This window comes from Podarcis cretensis, assembly GCF_951804945.1.
Source record: "Podarcis cretensis genome assembly, chromosome: 2".
Lineage (NCBI taxonomy): Eukaryota > Metazoa > Chordata > Lepidosauria > Squamata > Lacertidae > Podarcis > Podarcis cretensis.
Window position 1 is genome coordinate 123842461 of NC_137171.1, and position 22696 is coordinate 123865156.

Consider the following 22696-nt stretch of genomic DNA (forward strand, 5'->3'; position numbering starts at 1 on the left):
ACGGTGATTCCTTAAAAAAAGCAACCTTTGGCTGCCCACCACCCTCAAAATCCTGGTTATGCCCATGCTAACTAACTAGCTGCGTTGCAGATAAGTTTGTTCTGCCACCCCACAACATAAAACTTGCCCCCAATAAATCCTGGCTACTACCATGCCTTCATTCCCATACCCATAAAATATTTGAGGAGGCTGCTCCCCCGCCAAAAAAATAGATCATTGCTGCAGTGGTTGATTATGTGGGCGGGGACTGCCTCCCTCCATATATATACATATACATATACATATACGTATGTGTATATGTATACATATACATACATTATAGATATTGTTACAGTAAAATCTGGGTGCGAGGCTGCTCTGCCACCCAGCTCGTCGGACTAAGTCCGCGGGTCCCTGCGGAGGAAAATGAGCTCAGCCGGAGACAGGAGCAAGCTGCAGAAGATCCAAGTTTATTGCGCAACAGGTTCAAGGCGAGATTGAACCCCGAGAATGGGGCGACATAAACTTTTGAAACTTCCCTCCATGTCCCAGAATACAGTGCAAAATACATCCCAGTTACATCATGAATACATTAAGAAGAGGTTGGGTTACACAGGGTTACATCATGAATACATTAAGAAGAGGTTGGGTTACACAGGATTAACATATGGAGGAGGGAGGGGGGAAGATGCAGAGCTGGAGATATGCACAGATAAGCACATCCTGAGTACCGGTGATGAGAAGACAATGGTCCATATACTGGCATTGCCCGGAGGAAAGATTTGGCAGTGATTTGACAGGATTAGGGTCTTGACACCTTGCTTGAGGGATTATGGAGGACAGGGGAGGTGTCATGGAGTCCTAGAGAAATTGAGCAAATTGGCACGTTGAATTTTATAGATTTTAGTCCCTTTTGACATTGACAATTGGAAATAAATGGATATATTGTAGCGAAGAAGGTGAAGAAGACACGCCCCCCCTTCCGTATCACTATATACACATATATACACACACACACACATATATATATATATAATATATTATAAAATTCTATGAATTTTATAGATTTTAGTCCCTTTTGACATTGACAATTGGAAATAAATGGATATATCGTAGCGAAGAAGAAGGTGAAGAAGACATGCCCCCCCTTCCGTATCAATATATACACACACACACACACACACATATATATATAATATATTATAAAATTCTCAATTGCATGAGACCCACACGAGGCAGCCAGACAGGGCAGAGAACCGGCTTCCTCGCCCTTCCTCTCCGGTGACGCGGAGGCACGGGCGGCCGCCAGGTGGCGCTGCGCGAAATCGAGCTTGGGGCCGCTTCTAGGCGCCTACTTCCCCTCCCTCTCTATGGTCGCCACTTCCTGTTTGGCGGACGGAGGCGGGGGCGGCGGAGGGAGCGGAAGGGCCGCTAGCTGCTCCGAGGTGGGGAAATCTCTAGGCGCCTACTTCCCCTCCCTCTCTATGGTCGCCACTTCCTGTTTGGCGGACGGAGGCGGGGGCGGTGGAGGGAGCGGAAGGGCCGCTAGCTGCTCCCAGGTGGGCGAAATCTCTAGGCGCCTACTTCCCCTCCCTCTCTATGGTCGCCACTTCCTGTTTGGCGGACGGAGGCGGGGGCGGCGGAGGGAGCGGAAGGGCCGCTAGCTGCTCCCAGGTGGGCGAAATCTCTAGGCGCCTACTTCCCCTCCCTCTCTATGGTCGCCACTTCCTGTTTGGCGGACGGAGGCGGCGGCGGCGAAGGGAGCGGAAGAGCCGCTAGCTGCTCCCAGGTGGGCGAAATCTCTAGGCGCCTACTTCCCCTCCCTCTCTATGGTCGCCACTTCCTGTTTGGCGGACGGAGGCGGCGGCGAAGGAAGCGGAAGGGCCGCTAGCTGCTCCCAGGTGGGCGAAATCTCTAGGCGCCTACTTCCCCTCCCTCTCTATGGTCGCCACTTCCTGTTTGGCGGACGGAGGCGGGGGCGGCGAAGGGAGCGGAAGGGCCGCTAGCTGCTCCCAGGTGGGCGAAACCTCTAGGCGCCTACTTCCCCTCCCTCTCTATGGTCGCCACTTCCTGTTTGGCGGACGGAGGCGGGGGCGGCGAAGGGAGGGAAGGGCCGCTAGCTGCTCCCAGGTGGGCGAAATCTCTAGGCGCCTACTTCCCCTCCCTCTCTATGGTCGCCACTTCCTGTTTGGCGGACGGAGGCGGGGGCGGCGAAGGGAGGGAAGGGCCGCTAGCTGCTCCCAGGTGGGCGAAATCTCTAGGCGCCTACTTCCCCTCCCTCTCTATGGTCGCCACTTCCTGTTTGGCGGACGGAGGCGGGGGCGGCGAAGGGAGCGGAAGGGCCGCTAGCTGCTCCCAGGTGGGCGAAACCTCTAGGCGCCTACTTCCCCTCCCTCTCTATGGTCGCCACTTCCTGTTTGGCGGACGGAGGCGGGGGCGGCGAAGGGAGCGGAAGGGCCGCTAGCTGCTCCCAGGTGGGCGAAACCTCTAGGCGCCTACTTCCCCTCCCTCTCTATGGTCGCCACTTCCTGTTTGGCGGACGGAGGCGGGGGCGGCGAAGGGAGGGAAGGGCCGCTAGCTGCTCCCAGGTGGGCGAAATCTCTAGGCGCCTACATCCCCTCCCTCTCTATGGTCGCCACTTCCTGTTTGGCGGACGGAGGCGGGGGCGGCGAAGGGAGGGAAGGGCCGCTAGCTGCTCCCAGGTGGGCGAAATCTCTAGGCGCCTACTTCCCCTCCCTCTCTATGGTCGCCACTTCCTGTTTGGCGGACGGAGGCGGGGGCGGCGAAGGGAGCGGAAGGGCCGCTCGCTGCTCCGAGGTGGTGGGCGGCAGGGAGGTCCCAGGGGGCCGGCGGGGCGTCCTCATCCCCTCTGCCCCTCATCCCCAGGGGGAGGGGCCCTCCCTGCCTAATTGGGGCGGGGGTGTCTTTGCATCCCTGCTCAGCAGAGACAGATTCCCAAAATTTCTCTTCCTCAATAAACTGAAATATAAATGATATTTTCCCCTCAAACGGCCCTGGAGGCTTGAGCTGAGATTCCTGGGTTAGGGGGGGGAAGGGTGAGTTGGGGGTGGGGTTGGACTAGATGACCCTCAGGGGTCCCACCCAACTCTCTGATTCTACTATTCTGCCTTGAAGGGAGGCAGAAGAGGGAGAAGGCGGCGCTCAGCAACCTGATGATGCAGCCTTCTAATGCGGCGACCTTAAAAATAAACCTAAATTAAAAGGTGAATTTGCAAAACTGACGGATTTAAAAAGGTAAAGGTAAAGGTACCCCTGCCCGTACGGGCCAGTCTTGACAGACTCTGGGGTTGTGCGCCCATCTCACTTAAGAGGCCAGGGGCCAGCGCTGTCCGGAGACACTTCCGGGTCACGTGGCCAGCGTGACATCGCTGCTCTGGCGAGCCAGAGCCGCACACGGAAACGCCGTTTACCTTCCCGCTGGTAAGCGGTCCCTATTTATCTACTTGCACCCGGAGGTGCTTTCGAACTGCTAGGTTGGCAGGCGCTGGGACCGAGCAGCGGGAGCGCACCCCGCCGCAGGGATTCGAACCGCCGACCTTTCGATCGGCAAGCCCTAGGCGCTGAGGCTTTAACCCACAGCGCCACCTGCGTCCCGTGACGGATTTAATCAGGCATAAATCAAAAATTTTAATTCAGAAACAGTGGGAGTGCTTAAACGAATATTTATACAAGCAGGGCTCAAATACGAAAAAGCTTGGTTGTGCGTAGACTAACCTATAGAGAACATAAAGATTTGACCAATTATGAAAGAATCTAAGGAAGGGAAATGATTGAAGATCAGATTTAAAGGCGAGCAAGATAACTAAGAGACGTGCAGTGAATGCGGCGGAAGTCTTTTATAATATTTTAACTAAGATTTATATACTGTAATGTTTGAAGCATGAATTGGGTAATATTGTTGGTTACGAAAAGTATTTTCTTTTTTAGTTTGCATTTTGGAAAACATGTATTTAAATGTGTTAAAGTGTTTTGTTTTGTTTTCTTGTAAAATTCAATAAAAATTAATATTCAAAAAAATTAAGAAGGTGAATTTGGGTTGAGAGGCTGGTGCTCTCCCATTTACAGAGGTTTGCTGGCCCCTGGCCTTTCCTCAGAGACTCCCAGGGGCCGAATGCCTACCCTGGCGGGAAGCCTGCAAAGTGCTACAGCACTTTCCCCAATTTTTAAAAAAATAGTTTTTAATTAAAGATTTTATTGGCTTGCAAAAGTACGTGCATTGTCTCTTTTCTTTTCAGGTTGTGCTTTCTACAGATCAGTTGGCATTTGTTGTTTGATTCCCAGGAGAAGGTCCTCTCTTGGACCTTCTGAGCTGGCTAGTAGCCGTATCTGTGACCAAATCCGTATTCGATAGACATCATCGCCCTCATTTCTGACACCTGCCTCCTTTGTGGCCATTCAGTGGAAAGCAGGATCTATTTAAGCATCTTCTGTTGCTCGCGTTACCCTTTTTCTGTCCAGACATTTTAGCTCCTTGCTCTGCTTCAGTCCCCTCCTCCTCAGCCTCTTCTGCCTTGGACGGCTGGATTTTTCTTCCTCTGGCCAGTTCAAGGATGGAATGGTGTCTGGTAGATTATGGGATTCCCCCTAGGAATGTTCCTTTAGTGGGTCTTCTTTGGGCGAGGGGTCTATCAAGTTCTAGTGGGGCTGAGTTGCTTTCCTGCGGGCTTTGACGTGAAGGACTGTGACTCATTTGGATGTCTGCTTTTGTGGCAGTTTCTCACTATGGGCAACAGAGCCTGCTTTTTACTTCCAATTTCTTCTCTTTCCCCAGGATTTTTGAATCAACAGAACAGCCAGAGGGAGATTGCAAATGCCTCTTTGGGAAATCCTGAAGCATCGTTTATTTACAATATATACAAAGAGTATTTTATGGCATCCAGAATATGACATTTGGTGGGTGTGCATGAGGACTTATTTTTTAATTTGATGCTCTATATGTGATGAAAAGGACCCAGCTACAAAGCCTGAAATCATTCAGAGGTTGGAGGAGAGACTCTCTGGTTAGCAGAAAGAAAAGGCAGGAGTGTGGATGAGATTGGTGGGGGACAGAGATCTAGGGCATAAATGTTAATACAATAATAATAATAATATTTTTTTATTTATACCCCGCCCTTCCTGGTTCAGAAAACCGGGCTCAGGGCGGCTAACAACAAATTTAAAACACTTAATTGATGCAACAAAAAACAGCATAAAATACAGTATAAACCGTGAATAACAATAAATTCAGAATTCAAAATCAATTTAGGGGGAAATCCGTCCAATAAACATTAGATGATCACCAGGTGATGTTTGATTATGATGATCACTAATTTAGCTAGCTGGTTAAATTAGTCCCACTTGGGCCAGCAAGGAGACCAGGGGAGAATTAGCTGTGGGATCCCAGAGCGGGTAATCTTCATAAAAAGGGGAGGAGGGAAGGAAGGGGAATAAAAGATCAGGCTAAGTTCAAATTGAAAGCCAAGCAGAATAGCTCTGTCTTACAGGCCCTGCGGAAGGAAGTTAAATCCTGGTTTCATGGGACAGAGCATTCCACCAGGTCGGAGCCATCACTGAGAAAGCCCTGGCAGGTCAGCCATACTGAAGCAAACTCGGCAAAAAGGAGAACATTATTCAGAGCAGTTAAGGCTCCCCAAATGTATTCTAAAATATTTTAATCCGTGAAACCCACATTTGTATAAAGGTTTTAATTCTTCCTATTCCTTTTCTGTCCTCTGCAGGCACTGGAATCGCCCAACTTGAGATCTTTCTCTGCTTTAAAGTGTGTTGTGGTACCATTGTGAGAGGCCCAAGGTTGGCTTGGTTTATGCCTCCTCCTTCACACCCCTAAGGCAGCGCGATGGCCTCTGAGGCATCTTGGTTGTGTCTTCTTTGGGCCGGAATGGAAAGAGCTGCTGGGCAGCCACCTCAGGTAAAGGAAGGAGAATTGGGGAGGGCCGTTGTGTCAGGCACACCCTTGCTCTGAGATGTTCTGGCATTCCCTTGTACCACCTCCCCCCACCCCTTTAACAGAGTTGGGTTTTGGTGGGAATTTCTATAATCTTTCTTCCATTCCTGCTGCCACCACATATCCTATCTGAATACAGTGGTACCTCGGGTTACATACACTTCAGGTTACAGACTCCACTAACCCAGAAATAGTGCTTCAGGTTAAGAACTTTGTTTCAGGATAAGAACAGAAATTGTGCGGCGGCAGCAGAAGGCCCCATTAGCTAAAGTGCTTCAGGTTAAGAACAGTTTCAGGTTAAGAACGGACCTCCAGAATGAATTAAGTACCACTGTACTCCATTCCCAGCATAATGAAATATTATGCATGTGGTGGAATACAATTAATTTACTGAATACAAATGAATAACATTGGTTGCATGATTACTTGGTATACACGAGTGCTTTGTTTCAGGCTGTGTTGTTGTTTTTTGAAGTTTTTATTTATACTTTGCCAGTTTATACATTTCATTAGTTTCACAATCAATTTAACATTTCAAAGTTTGACTTCCTTCTCCCTCTTTCTTCCTTAAATTATTATTTAAAATATCTTCTGCATATCCAAATTCATTTAATTTGCTCATTTACTTATCTACTTTAAATATATACTCTTATGAAACTGCAGGTTATTGCAATAATCCTGCCAATGTGTTTTATCTGTTTGCAATTTTATCTGTAAATATTCAGTAAGCCATTCCCATTCTTTTATAAAAAAATTTGTTATTTTGATTTCTTATTCTTCTGGTAATTTTCGTCATTTCTGCATATTCCATAAGTTTTTGTCTCCATCCTTCCTTTGGTGAGACTTCTGCTTCTTTCCACTTTGGGGCAAGTAGCCACCACAGCTTTGTTTCAGACTTTTGTTCTCTTAATGCAGATGCAACAGTTGACTACTAAAACGCTGAAGCTATACTGATAAATTAGCTCTGCTTTACATCCACCAGCAAGTGTCTCAACACCATCTCCCAAACTCCACTCTCAACAACTCTCTGCTTGACTCTGAACTGAACTGCAAACAGTCTCGCCATCAGCACTCAAACTCATATCCAATTGCCAGTCACTACCAATATTCCAAGGGACGCAGGTGGCGCTGTGGGTTAAAGCCTCAGCGCCTAGGGCTTGCCGATCGAAAGGTCGGCGGTTCGAATCCCTGCGGCGGGGTGCGCTCCCGCTGCTCGGTCCCAGCGCCTGCCAACCTAGCAGTTCGAAAGCACCTCCGGGTGCAAGTAGATAAATAGGGACCGCTTACTAGCGGGAAGGTAAACGGCGTTTCCGTGTGCGGCTCTGGCTCGCCAGAGCAGCGATGTCACGCTGGCCACGTGACCCGGAAGTGTCTCCGGACAGCGCTGGCCCCTGGCCTCTTAAGTGAGATGGGCGCACAACCCCAGAGTCTGTCAAGACTGGCCCGTACGGGCAGGGGTACCTTTGTGCGCCCATCTCACTTAAGAGGCCAGGGGCCAGCGCTGTCCGGAGACACTTCCGGGTCACGTGGCCAGCGTGACATCGCTGCTCTGGCCAGAGCCAGAGCCAGAGCCGCACACGGAAACGCCGTTTACCTTCCCGCTGGTAAGCGGTCCCTATTTATCTACTTGCACCCGGAGGTGCTTTCGAACTGCTAGGTTGGCAGGCGCTGGGACCGAGCAGCGGGAGCGCACCCCGCCGCAGGGATTCGAACCGCCGACCTTTCGATCGGCAAGCCCTAGGCGCTGAGGCTTTAACCCACAGCGCCACCCGCGTCCCTTCTCAAGGGTTAAAGGGAGCGATTATATTGCTAGAGAGGACTTCCTGGGGGAGAGGAAAAGCGTCACTTCCTCCTCCATTTGTCACATTTTACCCACAGCGCCACCTGCGTCCCTCAAAGTCACCTAGTTGTCAGTAAATGGAACCACACATAGAGCAACATTAACTGTTTCCTCTTTTCAAACTGGGATATTTGTGGAGTTTTGGTCATTTGTGTTTCATTTTTATTCCAGGCCCTTTTGACCTTTGAGGAGGTGGCTGTGTTTTTCACGGAGGAGGAGTGGGCTCTGCTGGATCCTGGCCAAAGAGCTCTGCACAAGGAAGTCATGGTGGAGAATTATGAGATGGTGGCCTCTCTAGGTAAGGGCACTTCCTTCATGGATAGATGTTGAAGGTATGAATTCATTGTGCTCCTCCAGACATTCACCTTGGTTTATCCTCATAAACCATGTTCATTTTTGTCCCCACAAAAGTTTCCCACCTCTAATGCTTTGGCTGCAATTGATTTCCTCCTAAAATCTTGTAGTATTCCGTACAGTTGTTCTGGTGTTATATTTGTTTCTGAAGCCCTGCAAGTATTTCTGTACTGCCATATTGCATAGCAGGGGTTGCCATCCTTTTGGGTCAGTGGGTACATTTGTGAGAGAATGCTGTGGGAAACTATACAGTAAGTGTAGGCTCACTATACAGTGAATTCTTAATACAGTCATACCTTGGAAGTCGAATGGAATCTGTTCCGGAAGTCCAATCGATTTCCAAAACGTTCGGAAACCAAAGCGTGGCTTCTGATTGGCTGCAGGAAGCTCCCGTTGGACGTTTGGCTTCCAAAAATAGTTTGCAAACCGGAACACTCACTTCTGGGTTTGCAGCGTTCAGGAGCCAAAATGTTCGAGAACTAAGCTGTTCAAAAACCAAGGTACAGGCGACTCCCATTTATGCAGGGGTTATGTTCCAAGGAACCACACGTGTAAGTGAAATTGCGTCAATTGTGAGCACCGTAGGGAGTCCTAGTGGCTTGCATGGAGACCCACCGCAGAGCCCGAAGAGGACGTCCCCACCTGTCAGCTGAGCTGCTCAACAAAGCCCCACTGCCCTCTGGCATGTGGGGAAGAATCCACATCGACTGTACTGTCTCTAATGTTGTGTCATGCCAGCCCCCTACACGTCAGATAGCTGTCCCTGTTATTTAATAGAGCAATATATAAATACTGTACTATACTGCAATATAATATAATATTTATATTCTAAAAACTGTTTAGAGATTTGATGGTTTGCTGAAGTCAATTATCTCCAGTTACATTGGCCTTGAATTTGCAGGGCCAGAGTCAGTGCCATCCAGCAGAAAAAAACACTTTGAGGGTTCACTGTAGCTGCCACTTGGGCTCGCCGGCAACTCTGACAATTAGGGCGTTTCTCTTCCTTAATTTATAGCTTGTATCTTATAAAGTTTGACACGAGCTTTCGTTTGGCAGTGCCTGGCGAGGTGCTCAGCCCAGCCAAGCTTCTTGCAGCCTCACAATATGGGGCAATTAAAGCAGTAAAATAACAAGATAAAGGTAAAGGGACCCCTGACCATTAGGTCCAGTCGTGATCGACTCTGGGCTTGCGGCGCTCATCTCGCTTTATTAGCCGAGGGAGCCGGCATACAGCTTCCGGGTCATGTGGCCAGCATGACTAAGCCACTTCTGGCAAACCAGAGCAGCGCATGGAAACGTCGTTTACCTTCCCGCTGAAGCGATACCTATTTATCTACTTGCACTTTGATGTGCTTTCAAACTGCTAGGTTGGCAGGAGCAGGGACTGAGCAACGGGAGCTCACCCCGTCATTGTGGGGATTCGAACCGCCGACCTTCTGATCGGCAAGTCCTAGGCTCTGTGGTTTAACCCACAGCGGCACCTGCGTCCCATAATAACAAGATAGAACAATGTTAAAACAACAGGACGCAGCACTAAAGGAAGCACTAAAAGAACTTAAAAGGTAAAATGGAGGAGAGGGATAAAAACAAGTACTGAGGGTTGGTTATAAAGCAAAAACTTGCCTTCAAATGAGCCTTAGAGCTGAAGATCCTCCTTCCCGGCCCAGGCAGCCTTTCCTGTCTCGTCTCCTCGGACAGGGGAATGGTTTCATCGGGTTCTCTCACATAAACAGAGGAGGGACTTTTTCACAATCACAGGAAGCAGCCTATTTTATTTCCTTTTCTGTGTATACTGTAAGGTTTTACCATTGCTATGGCCATTGGCTAATGTGAATAAAGTTTTATCTATCTATCTGCTTAGAGATTTTTTTTACAATCACATAGTACAGTTTTAACTCGGAAGTCGAACACTCTGTTCAACTTCTGAAACGTTCAACTTCCAAAGCACGGCTTCTGATTGACTGAAGGAAGCTCCTGCAGCCAATTGGAAACTGCGGAAGCCCCGTCAGATATTCAGCTTCCAAAAGAACTGGAACACTCACTTCCGGTTTTTGATCATTCAGGAGCCAGAACGTCCCGACTCCCAAGGCGTTCGGGAGCCGAGGTACGACTGTAGACTAATTTTGTTTAAAAACTTAATATTTGCAGCTTTGGCTGATTCGCCAACTTCAGTCCCTCTTTGATAGAGGTGAATTTCTCACTGTGCTCCTTTTTCTAGTAGCCTCCTAATTGAACTATTTCAGTGTACATTACGTGGGACTGCCTGTCATGAGACTATTAGAATACTTTAGCTGGTCCAAAATGCAGCAACCCAATAATTAGCTGGCTTACAGTGCGGTGTAGTGGTTAAGAGCTGTGGACTCGTAATCTGGTGAACCGGGTTCGATTCCCTGCTCCTCCACATGCAGCTGCTGGGTGACCTTGGGCCAGTCACACTTTTCTGAAGTCTCTCAGCCCTACTCACCTCACAGAGTGTTTGTTGTGGGGGAGGAAGGGAAAGGAAATTGTTAGCCGCTTTGAGACTCCTTAGGGTAGTGATAAAGCGGCATATCAAATCCAAACTCTTCTTCTTCCTCTTCATTTGGAACATGCATAATCCCTGTTTCAAAGCAGCTGCACCGGGTGTTGCCAGTTCATTTCTGGGTCCAGGTCAAGGTGCTTACATTAGTGTTTAAAGCCCTAAGTAGAATCATAGAATCATAGAGTTGGAAGAGACCACAAGGGCCATCGAGTCCAACCCCCTGCCAAGCAGGAAACACCATCAGAGCACTCCTGACATATGGTTGTCAAGCCTCTGCTTAAAGACCTCCAAAGAAGGAGACTCCACCACACTCCTTGGCAGCAAATTCCACTGTCGAACAGCTCTTACTGTCAGGAAGTTCTTCCTAATGTTTAGGTGGAATCTTCTTTCTTGTAGTTTGGATCCATTGCTCCGTGTCCGCTTCTCTGGAGCAGCAGAAAACAACCTTTCTCCCTCCTCTATGTGACATCCTTTTATATATTTGAACATGGCTATCATATCACCCCTTAACCTCCTCTTCTCCAGGCTAAACATGCCCAGCTCCCTTAGCCGTTCCTCATAAGTAACTTGAGCCTAAAATATTTGAAAGCTGGTGTCCTTCCGTAAGGGCCATGTCAGGTGTTAAGATTTGCAGAGGGGGTTCTCCTGGTATTTCTGCTGCCATCGGTATTGTGGGAAGAAGACTTTCTCTGTGGCAGTTGTGGAACGCTCTCCCGACAAGTGATGCATCTATCATCTATAGTGTAGAGTTTTCAGCCTTTGTCTTTTGTAGAACCCCCCCCCCCCACCCTTTACGAACTGGTATGGTTCTGTTCCATTTGGAATGGTTGAGCTCGGTTTAGAATTGTAGCTGCCTACCTGTTTATGTGTATGTTATATTGCTGTAACTGAGCCTGGAATGTTATGATGAAGCACAGGTAAGGAACCAGTAGATAAAGCACCTTTTAAGTTGCTTGACTTGGAACAGATGGATGTTTTGTGGTCAAAAAGTAACTAGTATTTTTTGTTCCCTTGAAAGAATCAGACCTCCATTCCTGCTGGGGAGAATATCCATTTATCCAGGATCTCAAAGAAGGAGAGACATCAACAGGTAGCTCTGCCTAGATGTGTTGTGGGGCCCTTTTTGGTCTGGGAATTGAAGGATTTCCCCATTTTGGAGTAATATCCCAGGCAAATTGACCCAGCAAGCTGTGATACCTCCTCCTGGACATCTTTCTAGGGGATTTGACAGGTTCATTGAGGATAAGACTGTCAGTGGCTACTACCTATGTCGGCTAGGTGCTACTTCTTGAAATGGGGAAAGCCATGTGGCCCTCAAAACTCTTTCCAGGTCCCATCACCTCTCAAGGAACCCCAGTGTCTCTACAGGCCATCGCGAAGATGTCACTTGCCATTTTTAATCAATATGGTGCACGGGATCCTTTGAAAGTGCACCGATGGCAAGCATTTTCTGCTGGCTTAAAATAAATATCACAAACGTAGGGAATAATATACCTATGGGAAATGTGATTGACCTGGAAGAAAGTGACAGAAGTAGAAACTGGCACTAAAGTACCAGTGTAAAGTTGGCACCTTTGTTACAGTTGAGTTTCTGAATGGGGAATTGAAAGGAAAATGGCGGAAACATAAACTTCTGTACCTGGTGACAGAAAGTGGGATATGAACCATAAAAGAAATTTTATGTGATAGCCTTAGACCAGGGATGTCCAACTCCCAAGAGACAGCAATCTACTCACAGAATAGATAGATAGATAATTTATTACGGTCGGAGACCAGCTTATAAAACATACTTGAGGGTACAATCCTAGAAGGAAAACAAACATTTAAAACAATGTACAACAATAAATTACGGTCGGAGACCAGCTTATAAAACATACTTGAGGGTACAATCCTAGAAGGAAAACAAACATTTAAAACAATGTACAACAATAAATAAGGTCCGTATAGTTAAAGCTATGGTTTTCCCAGTAGTGATGTATGGAAGTGAGAGCTGGACCATAAAGAAGGCTGATCGCCGAAGAATTGATGCTTTTGAATTATGGTGCTGGAGGAGACTCTTGAGAGTCCCATGGACTGCAAGAAGATCAAACCTCTCCATTCTGAAGGAAATCAGCCCTGAGTGCTCACTGGAAGGACAGATTGTGAAGCTGAGGCTCCAGTACTTTGGCCACCTCATGAGAAGAGAAGACTCCCTGGAGAAGACCCTGATGTTGGGAAAGATGGAGGGCACAAGGAGAAGGGGGCGACAGAGGACGAGATGGTTGGATAGTGTTTTCGAGGTTACCAGCATGAGTCTGACCAAGCTGCGGGGGGCAGTGGAGGACAGGAGTGCCTGGCGTTCTCTGGTCCATGGGGTCACGAAGAGTCGGACACGACTAAACAACAACAACACAACAATAAATTTAAAATTTATAAATGCGCTAAGCATATAGACACTTAAAACTTTAAGATAAGCTACCGCAGAGAGATGACCCAGAGTCACCCATGGAACCGAGTTTGGGAGTTTTCTTAACAAACTAGTTTGAGTCGGAGGATGGTCTGTGCCTACAGATCTGTACACAGAATCTGCTGACCATCTGGGTCATCTTATGATCTTTGCCTAACAGGAAAAGGTCAAATTTTTGCTTTTCCGGGAGGTCAGCGAACCTCACCAGCAGGGGATCAATGGTCTCACTACGTGCCTCTTCATAAAAGGGACATCTAAAGAACAAGTGCTCTGGGCTTCCTATATCCCCCAGTGGACAGGCGCAAAGTCTCTGAGCATATGGGACTTTTTAAAAGGATCCTTCTAGGACCGGCGAGGGCAGAGCCAAGCTTCTGGCGAGTGTAAAATCCCTTCTTGCATTTTTGGATACAAGAAAGAAGAGATATGCTGCCGGTGCAGCTCTATCTCTCTTGATTTCTCCAATTTTATAGTTGGGGCACCTTGAGCAGTCCTGTTGACTCGGTGTTTATGATTCTTTACTCACAGAATAAAAAATTGGCAGTGATCTACCACTTTTTTTGGGGGGGGCAGGTTTCAGGTGTAAGTTGTTGAGCTTCCGTTATAGCAATCATGTGCCTATGGAGGGTGGGGCCAGATGCTCTTTTGACACCACAAATGAAAGGGAGCCCGCGATCTACCAAAACCTTCCAGGGCTCGACAAGTAGATTGCAATCGACCTGTTGGACATCCCTGCCTTAGACTAACATATTTAGAAGGCAACCTCGGTTTCAGCTCGGTTTCAGCTTTGGATAGTCAAAGGAGGGGTTGTCCATATGTGAAGATGCTAAAATTGGATTCCACTATGAAATTCATGGCATGTGTAACACTCAGGGAAAATTTAGAAAAGATGATGTATAGGTGGTACATCACTCCGGCAAAACTAGGGAAAATGTATAAAACAGGAAATAAGTTTTGCTGGAAGTGTAAAATTAAAGAGGGTATTTTTTTCCATATGTGGTGGACATGCGACGAAATGAAGAAATACTGGGAACATATTTATAACGAGTTAAAAAAAATATTCAAATACACATTTCCCAAAAGACCAGAGGCCTTCCTACTAGGAATAATTGGGGATGAAATCAAAAAAGATAAGACATTATTCCATTATGCTACAGCTGCCGCTAGATTATTAATTGCCCAAAATTGGAAAAATCAAAACACCCCAACAATTAGAGATTGGCAAATAAAGTTATTTGAATTTGTAGAACTTGCAAAAATGACACAAAAAATTAGAAACCAAAACAAAACAAAGTTTATTTGCGACTGGAACAAATTCATGACATACATTGAAGGGAATTATAAAAATCTAAAAACTATAGCAGGTTTGATATAGATCTTACGATGAGTAAATCATTAATAATTACCAGCTGCAGGAGAAATAAACTACTCATATTAAGAAGCCTGAAATCGGGAGGGATGGAGGTCAATAGGTGTGTAGAGGAATGATTTAAGCATTCAAAGATATAAAGATACAAGTGTGAAGACAAAGAACTGTAACGGAAACTGAAGTCATTTTTAGGTTATGTTCAGATATTTATTCATTTTTCTCTTTTCTTGTTTTTTGTAATTGTTGATTTGTTTTCCCTTTTGGTTATTTAAGTGAAACTTAATAAAAACAATTTTTTTTAAAAAAAAGATGCTAAAATTGGAGAAGCAGCTACTTGGGTTTTATTATGGTGCTGATGATTTTATTATTTGTACTCTGCCCATCTGACTGGGTTGCCCCAGCCACTCTGGGCGGCTTCCAATGTATATAAAAACATAATGAAGCATTGCACATTAAAAAAACCATTGATCCCAAAGGAAGTCCTTTGTTTCTGCCTTGAAATTCAAATGCTGTTTCCTTTTGTCTATCTCCACAGAAACAGATTATAGGCAGAACAACTGGAATTATACAGAGCTCTCTGAGGTGCCGTTGGAAAGAGCGAAGAGTGAATCACAGAAAGAGACGTTTTTAGATCTTAGAGAACTCAAAAAGGATGAAGGAAACCTGTCGGAGAACGAAGAAAAGAAATGCTCTACTTCTCTGGTTGTTGATGCTCATGAACGCCCGATCTCACGGGAGGATCACAACGAAAACAGCAGGAAATTATGTCCACTATGTGGAGAGATATTTCGATATGAATCACAATTAAACATACATTACAAAATCCACACAGGGGTGAACCCATTTAAACCAATGGAGTGTGAAAAGACCGTGCCCAGTAGCTTACCAAAATATCAAAATACCCACGCAGGCGACAAAGCATTTAAATGCATGGAGTGTGGAAAGAGCTTCAGTCAGAGAGGTAACCTTATTCGTCATCAAATGACACATTCAGGGGAGAAACCATTTGAATGCAGAGAGTGTGGGAAGAGCTTCAGTCAGAGCAGTCACCTTGCTGCACATCACAGAACACACACCGGGGAGAAGCCATTTAAATGCATGGAGTGTGAGAAGAGCTTCCGATTAAGCAGTCTCCTTACTTTACATCACAGAACGCACACAGGGGAGAAACCGTTTAAATGCATGGAGTGTGGGAAGAGCTTCGCTGTGAGATCGTGCCTCACGTTACATGAAAGAGCCCACACAGGGCAGAAATCATTTAAATGCATGGAGTGTGGGAAAAGCTTCAGTCAGAGCAGTAACCTTATTCGTCATCAGATAACGCATTCCGGAGAGAAACCGTTTAACTGCATGGTGTGTGGAAAGAAATTCAGCCAGAGCAGTCACCTTACTGCACATCACAGAACCCACACAGGGGAGAAACCTTTTCAGTGTGTAGTCTGTGGAAAGAATTTCCGCTGGAGCAGTCTCCTGACTTTACATCAGAGAGCTCACACAGGGGAGAAACCATTTAAATGTACCGGGTGTGAAAAGCGCTTCACTGTGAGATCTTGCCTCACCTTACATGAAAGGACCCACACAGGACAGAAATCATTTAAATGTCTGGAGTGTGGAAAGAGCTTCAGTCAGAGTGGTCACCTTATTCGGCATCAGATAACACATTCCAGAGAAAAGCCATTTAAATGTGTGGAGTGTGGCAGTACCTTTACTCGGCATTCTCAACTTATTCGTCATCAAAGAACACACACAGGAGAGAAACCATTTCAGTGTGTGGAGTGTGGAAAGAGTTTCTGTTTCAGCAGTCACCTTACTCAACATCTGAGAACCCACTCAGGGGAGAAACCGTTCCAATGTGCAGAGTGTGGAAAGAGCTTCAGTTTTAGCAGTCACCTCACTCGACATCATCGAACCCACACCGGAGAGAAGCCATTTCAATGCATGGAGTGTGGAAAGAGCTTCAGTGAGAGCATTAACCTTACTGTACATCTGAGAACCCACACAGGGGAGAAACCGCTGAAATGCACGGAGTGTGGAAAGAGTTTTAGTCACAGCAATAGCCTTGCAACACATAAGAGAATCCACACTGGCGAGAAGCCATTTCGATGCACGGAGTGTGGAAAGAGCTTTAGCCACCTTGCTGGCCTTCATGCACATAAGATAACACACACCGGGGAGAAACCATTTCAGTGCATGGAGTGTGGGAAGAGGTTCAGCTCCAGCAGCCACCTGACTCGACATCTTCGAACGCACTCGGGGGAGAAACCATTTCCCTGCATGGAGTGTGGAAAGAGCTTCAGTCAGAGCAGTCAGCTTAGTACACATCAGAGAACACACACAGGAGAGAAACCCTTTAAATGCACGGAGTGCGGAAAGCGCTTCAGTGCAAAGAGTATCCTTACTAAGCATCAGAGAAGCCACACAGGGGAGAAACCATTCAAATGCATGGAGTGTGGAAAGAATTTCAGCCGGAGCAGCAACCTTACTAGACATTTTAGGACACACACCAGAGTGATGGCAGGGAGGCATTTAAAATAGCTTCAGCTGATATATCAAGGAATGTAGGCCAGTGGGCGATAGTTGTTTAACACTTCTGGGTTATGGGAAACTTTTGCCAGACATCTACGTGTGCATCACTGCCTTCCTCCAGCCTCTCTTGCGGTGATGGGAGAATTGCAAGCATGTGGAGGGTGATCATACATGTAATGGCTGACACACGTGGTACAAACACACCAACAGCTCCAACATACGAATGGAATGCTTAACACGGAGACAATAAGTGCCACTCAGTCATCTTAACATGAACAGGGATGCTGGAGATGATCATTTTTAAAGGACTGTTCCTCATTTGATTTATCACATTGCTTAAGGCAAGCGTGAGGAGTGTGTGGTTCACCAGATATTACCAGACGTTTAACCATTGAACGTAAGGACTGAGGCTGATGGGAATTTTGACATTCGGAAAGCCATAGGTTTCCTGCCCGTGACTTAACAGATCCTTGAAAGTGGATGCATAGAGTTAGGAGCTGTGGCCTAATTTGGTGGTTGGCAGCAGAGTTTGGGCTAAAGATTGGGCAAGACCACCTGGGCTGCGATTGAGGGATGGTGAGGGGCAGGGGAACCAACAGCCTTCAGTGATGAACTTCACCTCCTTCCTAGCATCCCATCATTATGGTAGCCTCTGGCATCCTGCGGCACCAAGCATGACGGTGTTAAGAGAGGGAGGACTAAGGTGTCAGTATATTGTATGGGAAAAGGTATGATATTTTGAAGAGAGCAAAAAAGCTGGGTTGGGATCCTAGACTGATCCCTGACTGAGCTCAGACTTCACACACACAGTGTTTTATCTTAGATTATCATGGATGTGATTTCTCCTAACCTGTAGGAGCTTGTTCCCTAGAACGTGATACTGTTAGGACAGCTGGAAAAGCAGGAGGCTTTAACCAAGGAGTTCTTTGAGTGTAGGTGCACCAAGGTAGGTTTTAGGTATGGTTAAGTCTATAGTTATTTTTAATTTTGCATGCTAAAATCCTTGTGTGCAATAGTGTTTGTTTATTCATAGAGTTGTAGTCTAACTTTTTTATGTACAGTGCACTTTTGATTTACTATTGATATTCTTGATGGACTATGTTTGCTCCTTTCATTAACAAATGCATTCGCTGGTCTTCTGATGATGTACTTAAGGGAGGGAGCCGGCGTTTGTCCACAGACAGCTTTCTGGGTCATGTGGCCAGCCAGGACTAAACCGCTTCTGGCGCGACGGAACACTGTGACGGAAACCAGAGCGCACAGAAACGCTGTTTACCTTCCCGTTGCAGCGGTACCTATTTATCTACTTGCACTGGCGTGCTTTCGAACTGCTAGGTTGGCAGGAGCTGGGACAGAGTAACGGGAGCTCACTCCAGTGCGAGGATTTGAACCACCAACCTTCTGATTGGCAAGCCCAAGAGACTCAGTGGTTTTGACCACAGCATCACCAGAGGTAAACAGTCCTCGGCCAGACATATCAATGGTGTGACTCACTGGAAGGCAACTTCCCGTGTGCGGAATTTCTAGGGATAACAAATCCATTTTGTCAGATTGTCAGTTACCCCCCATTGTACATTGCGTGTATCTGAAGAAGTGTGCATGCACACGAAAGCTCATACCAATAACAAACTTAGTTGGTCTCTAAGGTGCTACTGGAAGGAATTGTTTTGTTTTGTTCCTCCATTGTACAGTCACACATGGTGGTCTTATGCTAAGTGGGAGGTCAGTCTAACAGGGGCATCCATATCCTACACCAGGAAGGGGTTTCCACATACTGGGGGTGGGGAAAATGATTCCCCAAGTTGCCCCACTGTTCAAATACATCCTCAAGCACTGTATAAATCCCTGCATGGCAGAGGGACCAGATTGATAAAAAGATCACCTTCACCCACATGTTCTTGCCTGCAACTTGCAATCCAGCTCCCAGGACTGTTTCAGGGTCTGTCAATAAACATGACTGGACGGGTAAATGGACACAGCAGGGCCTTCTCTGTAGCGGCTTCACAACGATGGAATGCAATTGTTCAGATGAGGCTGGCCCTGCCTTTCACATATATAAATCTCTTTCAAAAGCATTTAATCCGTTTTTTCTTCAAAAGACTTTTTTTTGAGCCTATGAATGGGAGCAGGTAGCTCTCACAAGGCTTTGCTCTGTAGCAACTATTACAGCTTAGATTAAAAAAAATAAGCAGAAGACCTCCCATAGCAAGAGTTCAGAATGATATAAAGGTAAGGTAAAGGTACCCCTGCCCGTACGGGCCAGTCTTGACAGACTCTGGGGTTGTGCACCCATCTCACTTAAGAGGCCAGGGGCCAGCGCTGTCCGGAGACACTTCCGGGTCACGTGGCCAGCGTGACATCGCTGCTCTGGCGAGCCAGAGCCGCACACAGAAACGCCGTTTACCTTTCCGCTGGTAAGCGGTCCCTATTTATCTACTTGCACCCAGAGGTGCTTTCGAACTGCTAGGTTGGCAGGCGCTGGGACCGAGCAGCGGGAGCGCACCCCGCCGCAGGGATTCGAACCGCCGACCTTTCGATCGGCAAGCCCTAGGCGCTGAGGCTTTAACCCACAGCGCCACCTGCGTGTCCTCAGAATGATATATAACATGGCAAAAGCATAAATGAGATAAGCTGTAGAGACATTTGGTTAAATTTGCCGATTCTGTAGATTTTCCTGTAGGGAGCTTAAGGGGGAAAAATGATTCTTTTTTTAAGCACACCAGTTCTGAAGAAACAGAAATAAATTTAACTTGTTCCAAAGCCAGCTCAACCAGTGACCCTTTCAAAGAGGGCAAGCTATTCGGGGAGGGACTGAAAAGACCCCATGGTAGAGACCAGAGACAAAAAGATGCTCCCACATAAAAGGATTGGAAGGAGGAGTCAAAAGGGGCCCTTGTTCCTCCTTTCATCCCTGCAAGGATCCTTCAACAACACAGATTCAAAGGGCTGTAAGCCTTCCTGGGAATGAGGCAGGGTTTCTCAAACAGAAACAAGTGTACCCAGAACTCCTTCAAGCATCCTCCTCTTATTTGGTGATCACTCGTAGCCGAGTCAGATTGTCTTCCATGAACACAGTTTTAGGAGTGAGTCCATAAGTGTCTGTGGAGGCCAGTTCTGGATCCACACGTCCTTCCACAGTGGGGACACTGATTTCCGGACGGGAGCTGATCACGGTGTGGATTTGCCAAGCGTGCCTTCCTCTTAGCACGTTTCTGTTGGTTTCTGCTCTCTTCACTGTGCAGCGAAGTGCTTGTCACGAGACAGGTGTTTACATTCCACAGTCTGTGCTGTTGGGTTTTCCCACGGGAAAGGAGACTGGATGTGACGTACACTGGTTTCCTGTTTTTCACTGTTCACACTGTGCTCTCTCCGTGCTTTAGAGGAGAGAGGATGCTTTCTCTGCTCCGGCAGAGGCAAGATGTTTTTCTGTAATCTACCAGCTTTGAAGTGTAAATAAAGTAATATAGAGTATGTGGCACGTACTCCTCATCATTCCGCTGTGCTTAGGACACTGCAAATTCAACAGTTTCTCCCTTTCGTCCTGAGTTTGAGCGTCTTCAAATCCCATGACAACTTTGGTAAAGGCTGGTCTCCCAACTGGAGCGCTCGCAGGCAAGTGTTTCCCAGTTGTCAGTGTTTATACTACATTTTTAAAGATTTGCCTTGAGAGAGTCTTTATACAGTGGTGCCTCGCAAGACGAAAAGAATCCATTCCGTGAGTCTCTTCGTCTAGCGGTTTTTTCGTCTTGCGAAGCAACCCTATTAGCGGCTAAGCGGCTATTAGCGGCTTAGAAAAGGGGGGGGGAGCGAAAAAAATTGTAAGACTCGCAAGACGTTTTCGTCTTGCGAAGCAAGCCCATAGGGAACGTGGAGGGACACCTTGGTTAGATCCAAGGAGGCAAAGTTAAAGGCATGAGACCGTCTGGGATGGTCTTCAAGGAATCCATTTGGTTCAGGTATGAATTGACCATCTTAGGACCTCGGATAGCCCTCCATTTCCCCAACATTTGGAAACATAAAGAGAATAAGGTAGCAGCCAGAATAAGGTAGCAGGCCAGGAAGCTGCCTGGGGCCTTCAATGAGGCCAAGCTGATTACCTTCAGCATGCTTGTCTTCTGCAGTGTTTGGGTGTCCTTTGTGCCCACCTACCTGAGCACCAAGGGAAAGTACATGGTAGCTGTTCAGGTCTTCTCTATGCTGGCCTCCAGTGCTGGACTTCTGGGCTGCATCTTCATCCCCAAGTGCTACATTATTGTGCTGAGGCCTGATCTGAATACAAAGGAACACCTCTCAACAAAAACTAAAGATGGCACTGTGGGAAATGCAGTCTCATATAACTAGCATGAGCAGCTCTAGTTAATGCATGAAGGGGTTAAGACCATGGAGTAAGTCGTTGTTCCTAGACTTGACCAGGTCACACCTCCTCACTTCTGGTGACGGACAGTTAAGGAAAGTTCTTTTGTTCACCTTCTTTCCGCTGTTCATCCTCTTTCAGAGAGCCAGTGTGGTGTAGTGGTTAAGAGCGGTAGACTCGTAATCTGGTGAACCGGGTTCGCTTCTCCGCTCCCCCACATGCAGCTGCTGGGTGACCTTGAGCTAGTCACACTTCTTTGAAGTCTCTCAGCCCTACTCACCCCACAGAGTGTTTGTTGTGGGGGAGGAAGGGAAAGGAGAATGTTAGCTGCTTTGAGACTCCTTCGGGTAGTGATAAAGTGGAATATCAAATCCAAACTCTTCTTATTCTTCTTTCACCATGTGAACTTACAACCAAGAAGCATGTATGAGCTTGTCCCTCCAAGCTCATTCCGTATGTTCAGAAACATTTTTTACCAAGTTCTGTAACTAAGTCTTTCCACCTGTGTTATCCTTGCTGCTGCATGAAAAAGCACGTGAATCTGATCTTTGAAGTTTGTAAGTAACTTTTAAACAAAACTTACCAAACTCTGCGCTATAGGGGTAGAAGAAGAAGAAGAAGAGGAAGAGTTTGGATTTGATATCCCGCCTTTCACTCCCTTTAAGGAGTCTCAAAGCGGCTAACATTCTCCTTTCCCTTCCTCCCCCACAACAAACCCTCTGTGAGGTGAGTGGGGCTGAGAGACTTCAAAGAAGTGTAACTAGCCCAAGGTCACCCAGCAGCTGCATGTGGAGGAGCGGAGACGCGAACCCGGTTCCCCAGATTATGAGTCCACCGCTCTTAACCACTACACCACACTGGCTCCCAGAAAGGGGAAGTCGATGTAAGATTTGGATCTAGGAGTCCAGCAATATTTTAAAAATTCCTCTTAAAGAACCCTGTGTGCGATCTATGTGCTTCTGTGCAAAACAACCAGAGATAAGCTCTGGACCAGGACTACATGAGCGCAGATGGTCCTTTAAGGATCACGAGCTGCTCAGGGCGTTATAGTGCTTGAGGATGTATTGAAACTGACCCATCCTTGCATACCTGGGAAGACATTCCCCACCCCCGACTCCCAATAGGTAGACACACCTCCCATGTCTGTGCATGACCTCCACTGCACTGACCCCCAAGTCAGCAAAGGGCACCTAATTTGACCCTAGGAAAGAGGATACGGCAATTAACAATCATGAAACATGGATTAGTTGTTTCTGAAAAACTTGCTTCTCCAAGAAGTTGCCTTCTTGTGAATTAGGCCATTGCCATGTCTGGCCCAGGACTGTCTATTCTGGCAAGCAGTGAC

General features: G+C 46.9%; 1 protein-coding gene and 1 long non-coding RNA gene across 2 annotated transcripts in view; both read left to right on the forward strand.

The window, feature by feature from the left end:
- The window catches only part of LOC307207362 (uncharacterized protein), a 41118-nt gene extending 22048 nt beyond the window's left edge, over positions 1-19070 (forward strand). Inside the window, exons 4-5 of the mRNA XM_079961129.1 lie at positions 11678-11749; positions 15007-19070. Of these exons, the coding sequence (XP_079817255.1) occupies positions 11678-11749; positions 15007-17006 (2072 nt within the window). The 3' untranslated portion in view covers positions 17007-19070. The remainder of the gene's footprint in view (positions 1-11677; positions 11750-15006) is intronic.
- LOC307209198 lies at positions 2805-5637 on the forward strand. The gene is made up of 3 exons (XR_013835412.1): positions 2805-3203; positions 4772-4893; positions 5484-5637. It is a non-coding gene; the product is annotated as an uncharacterized lncRNA (long non-coding RNA).
- Positions 19071-22696: the final 3626 nt, after the last annotated feature.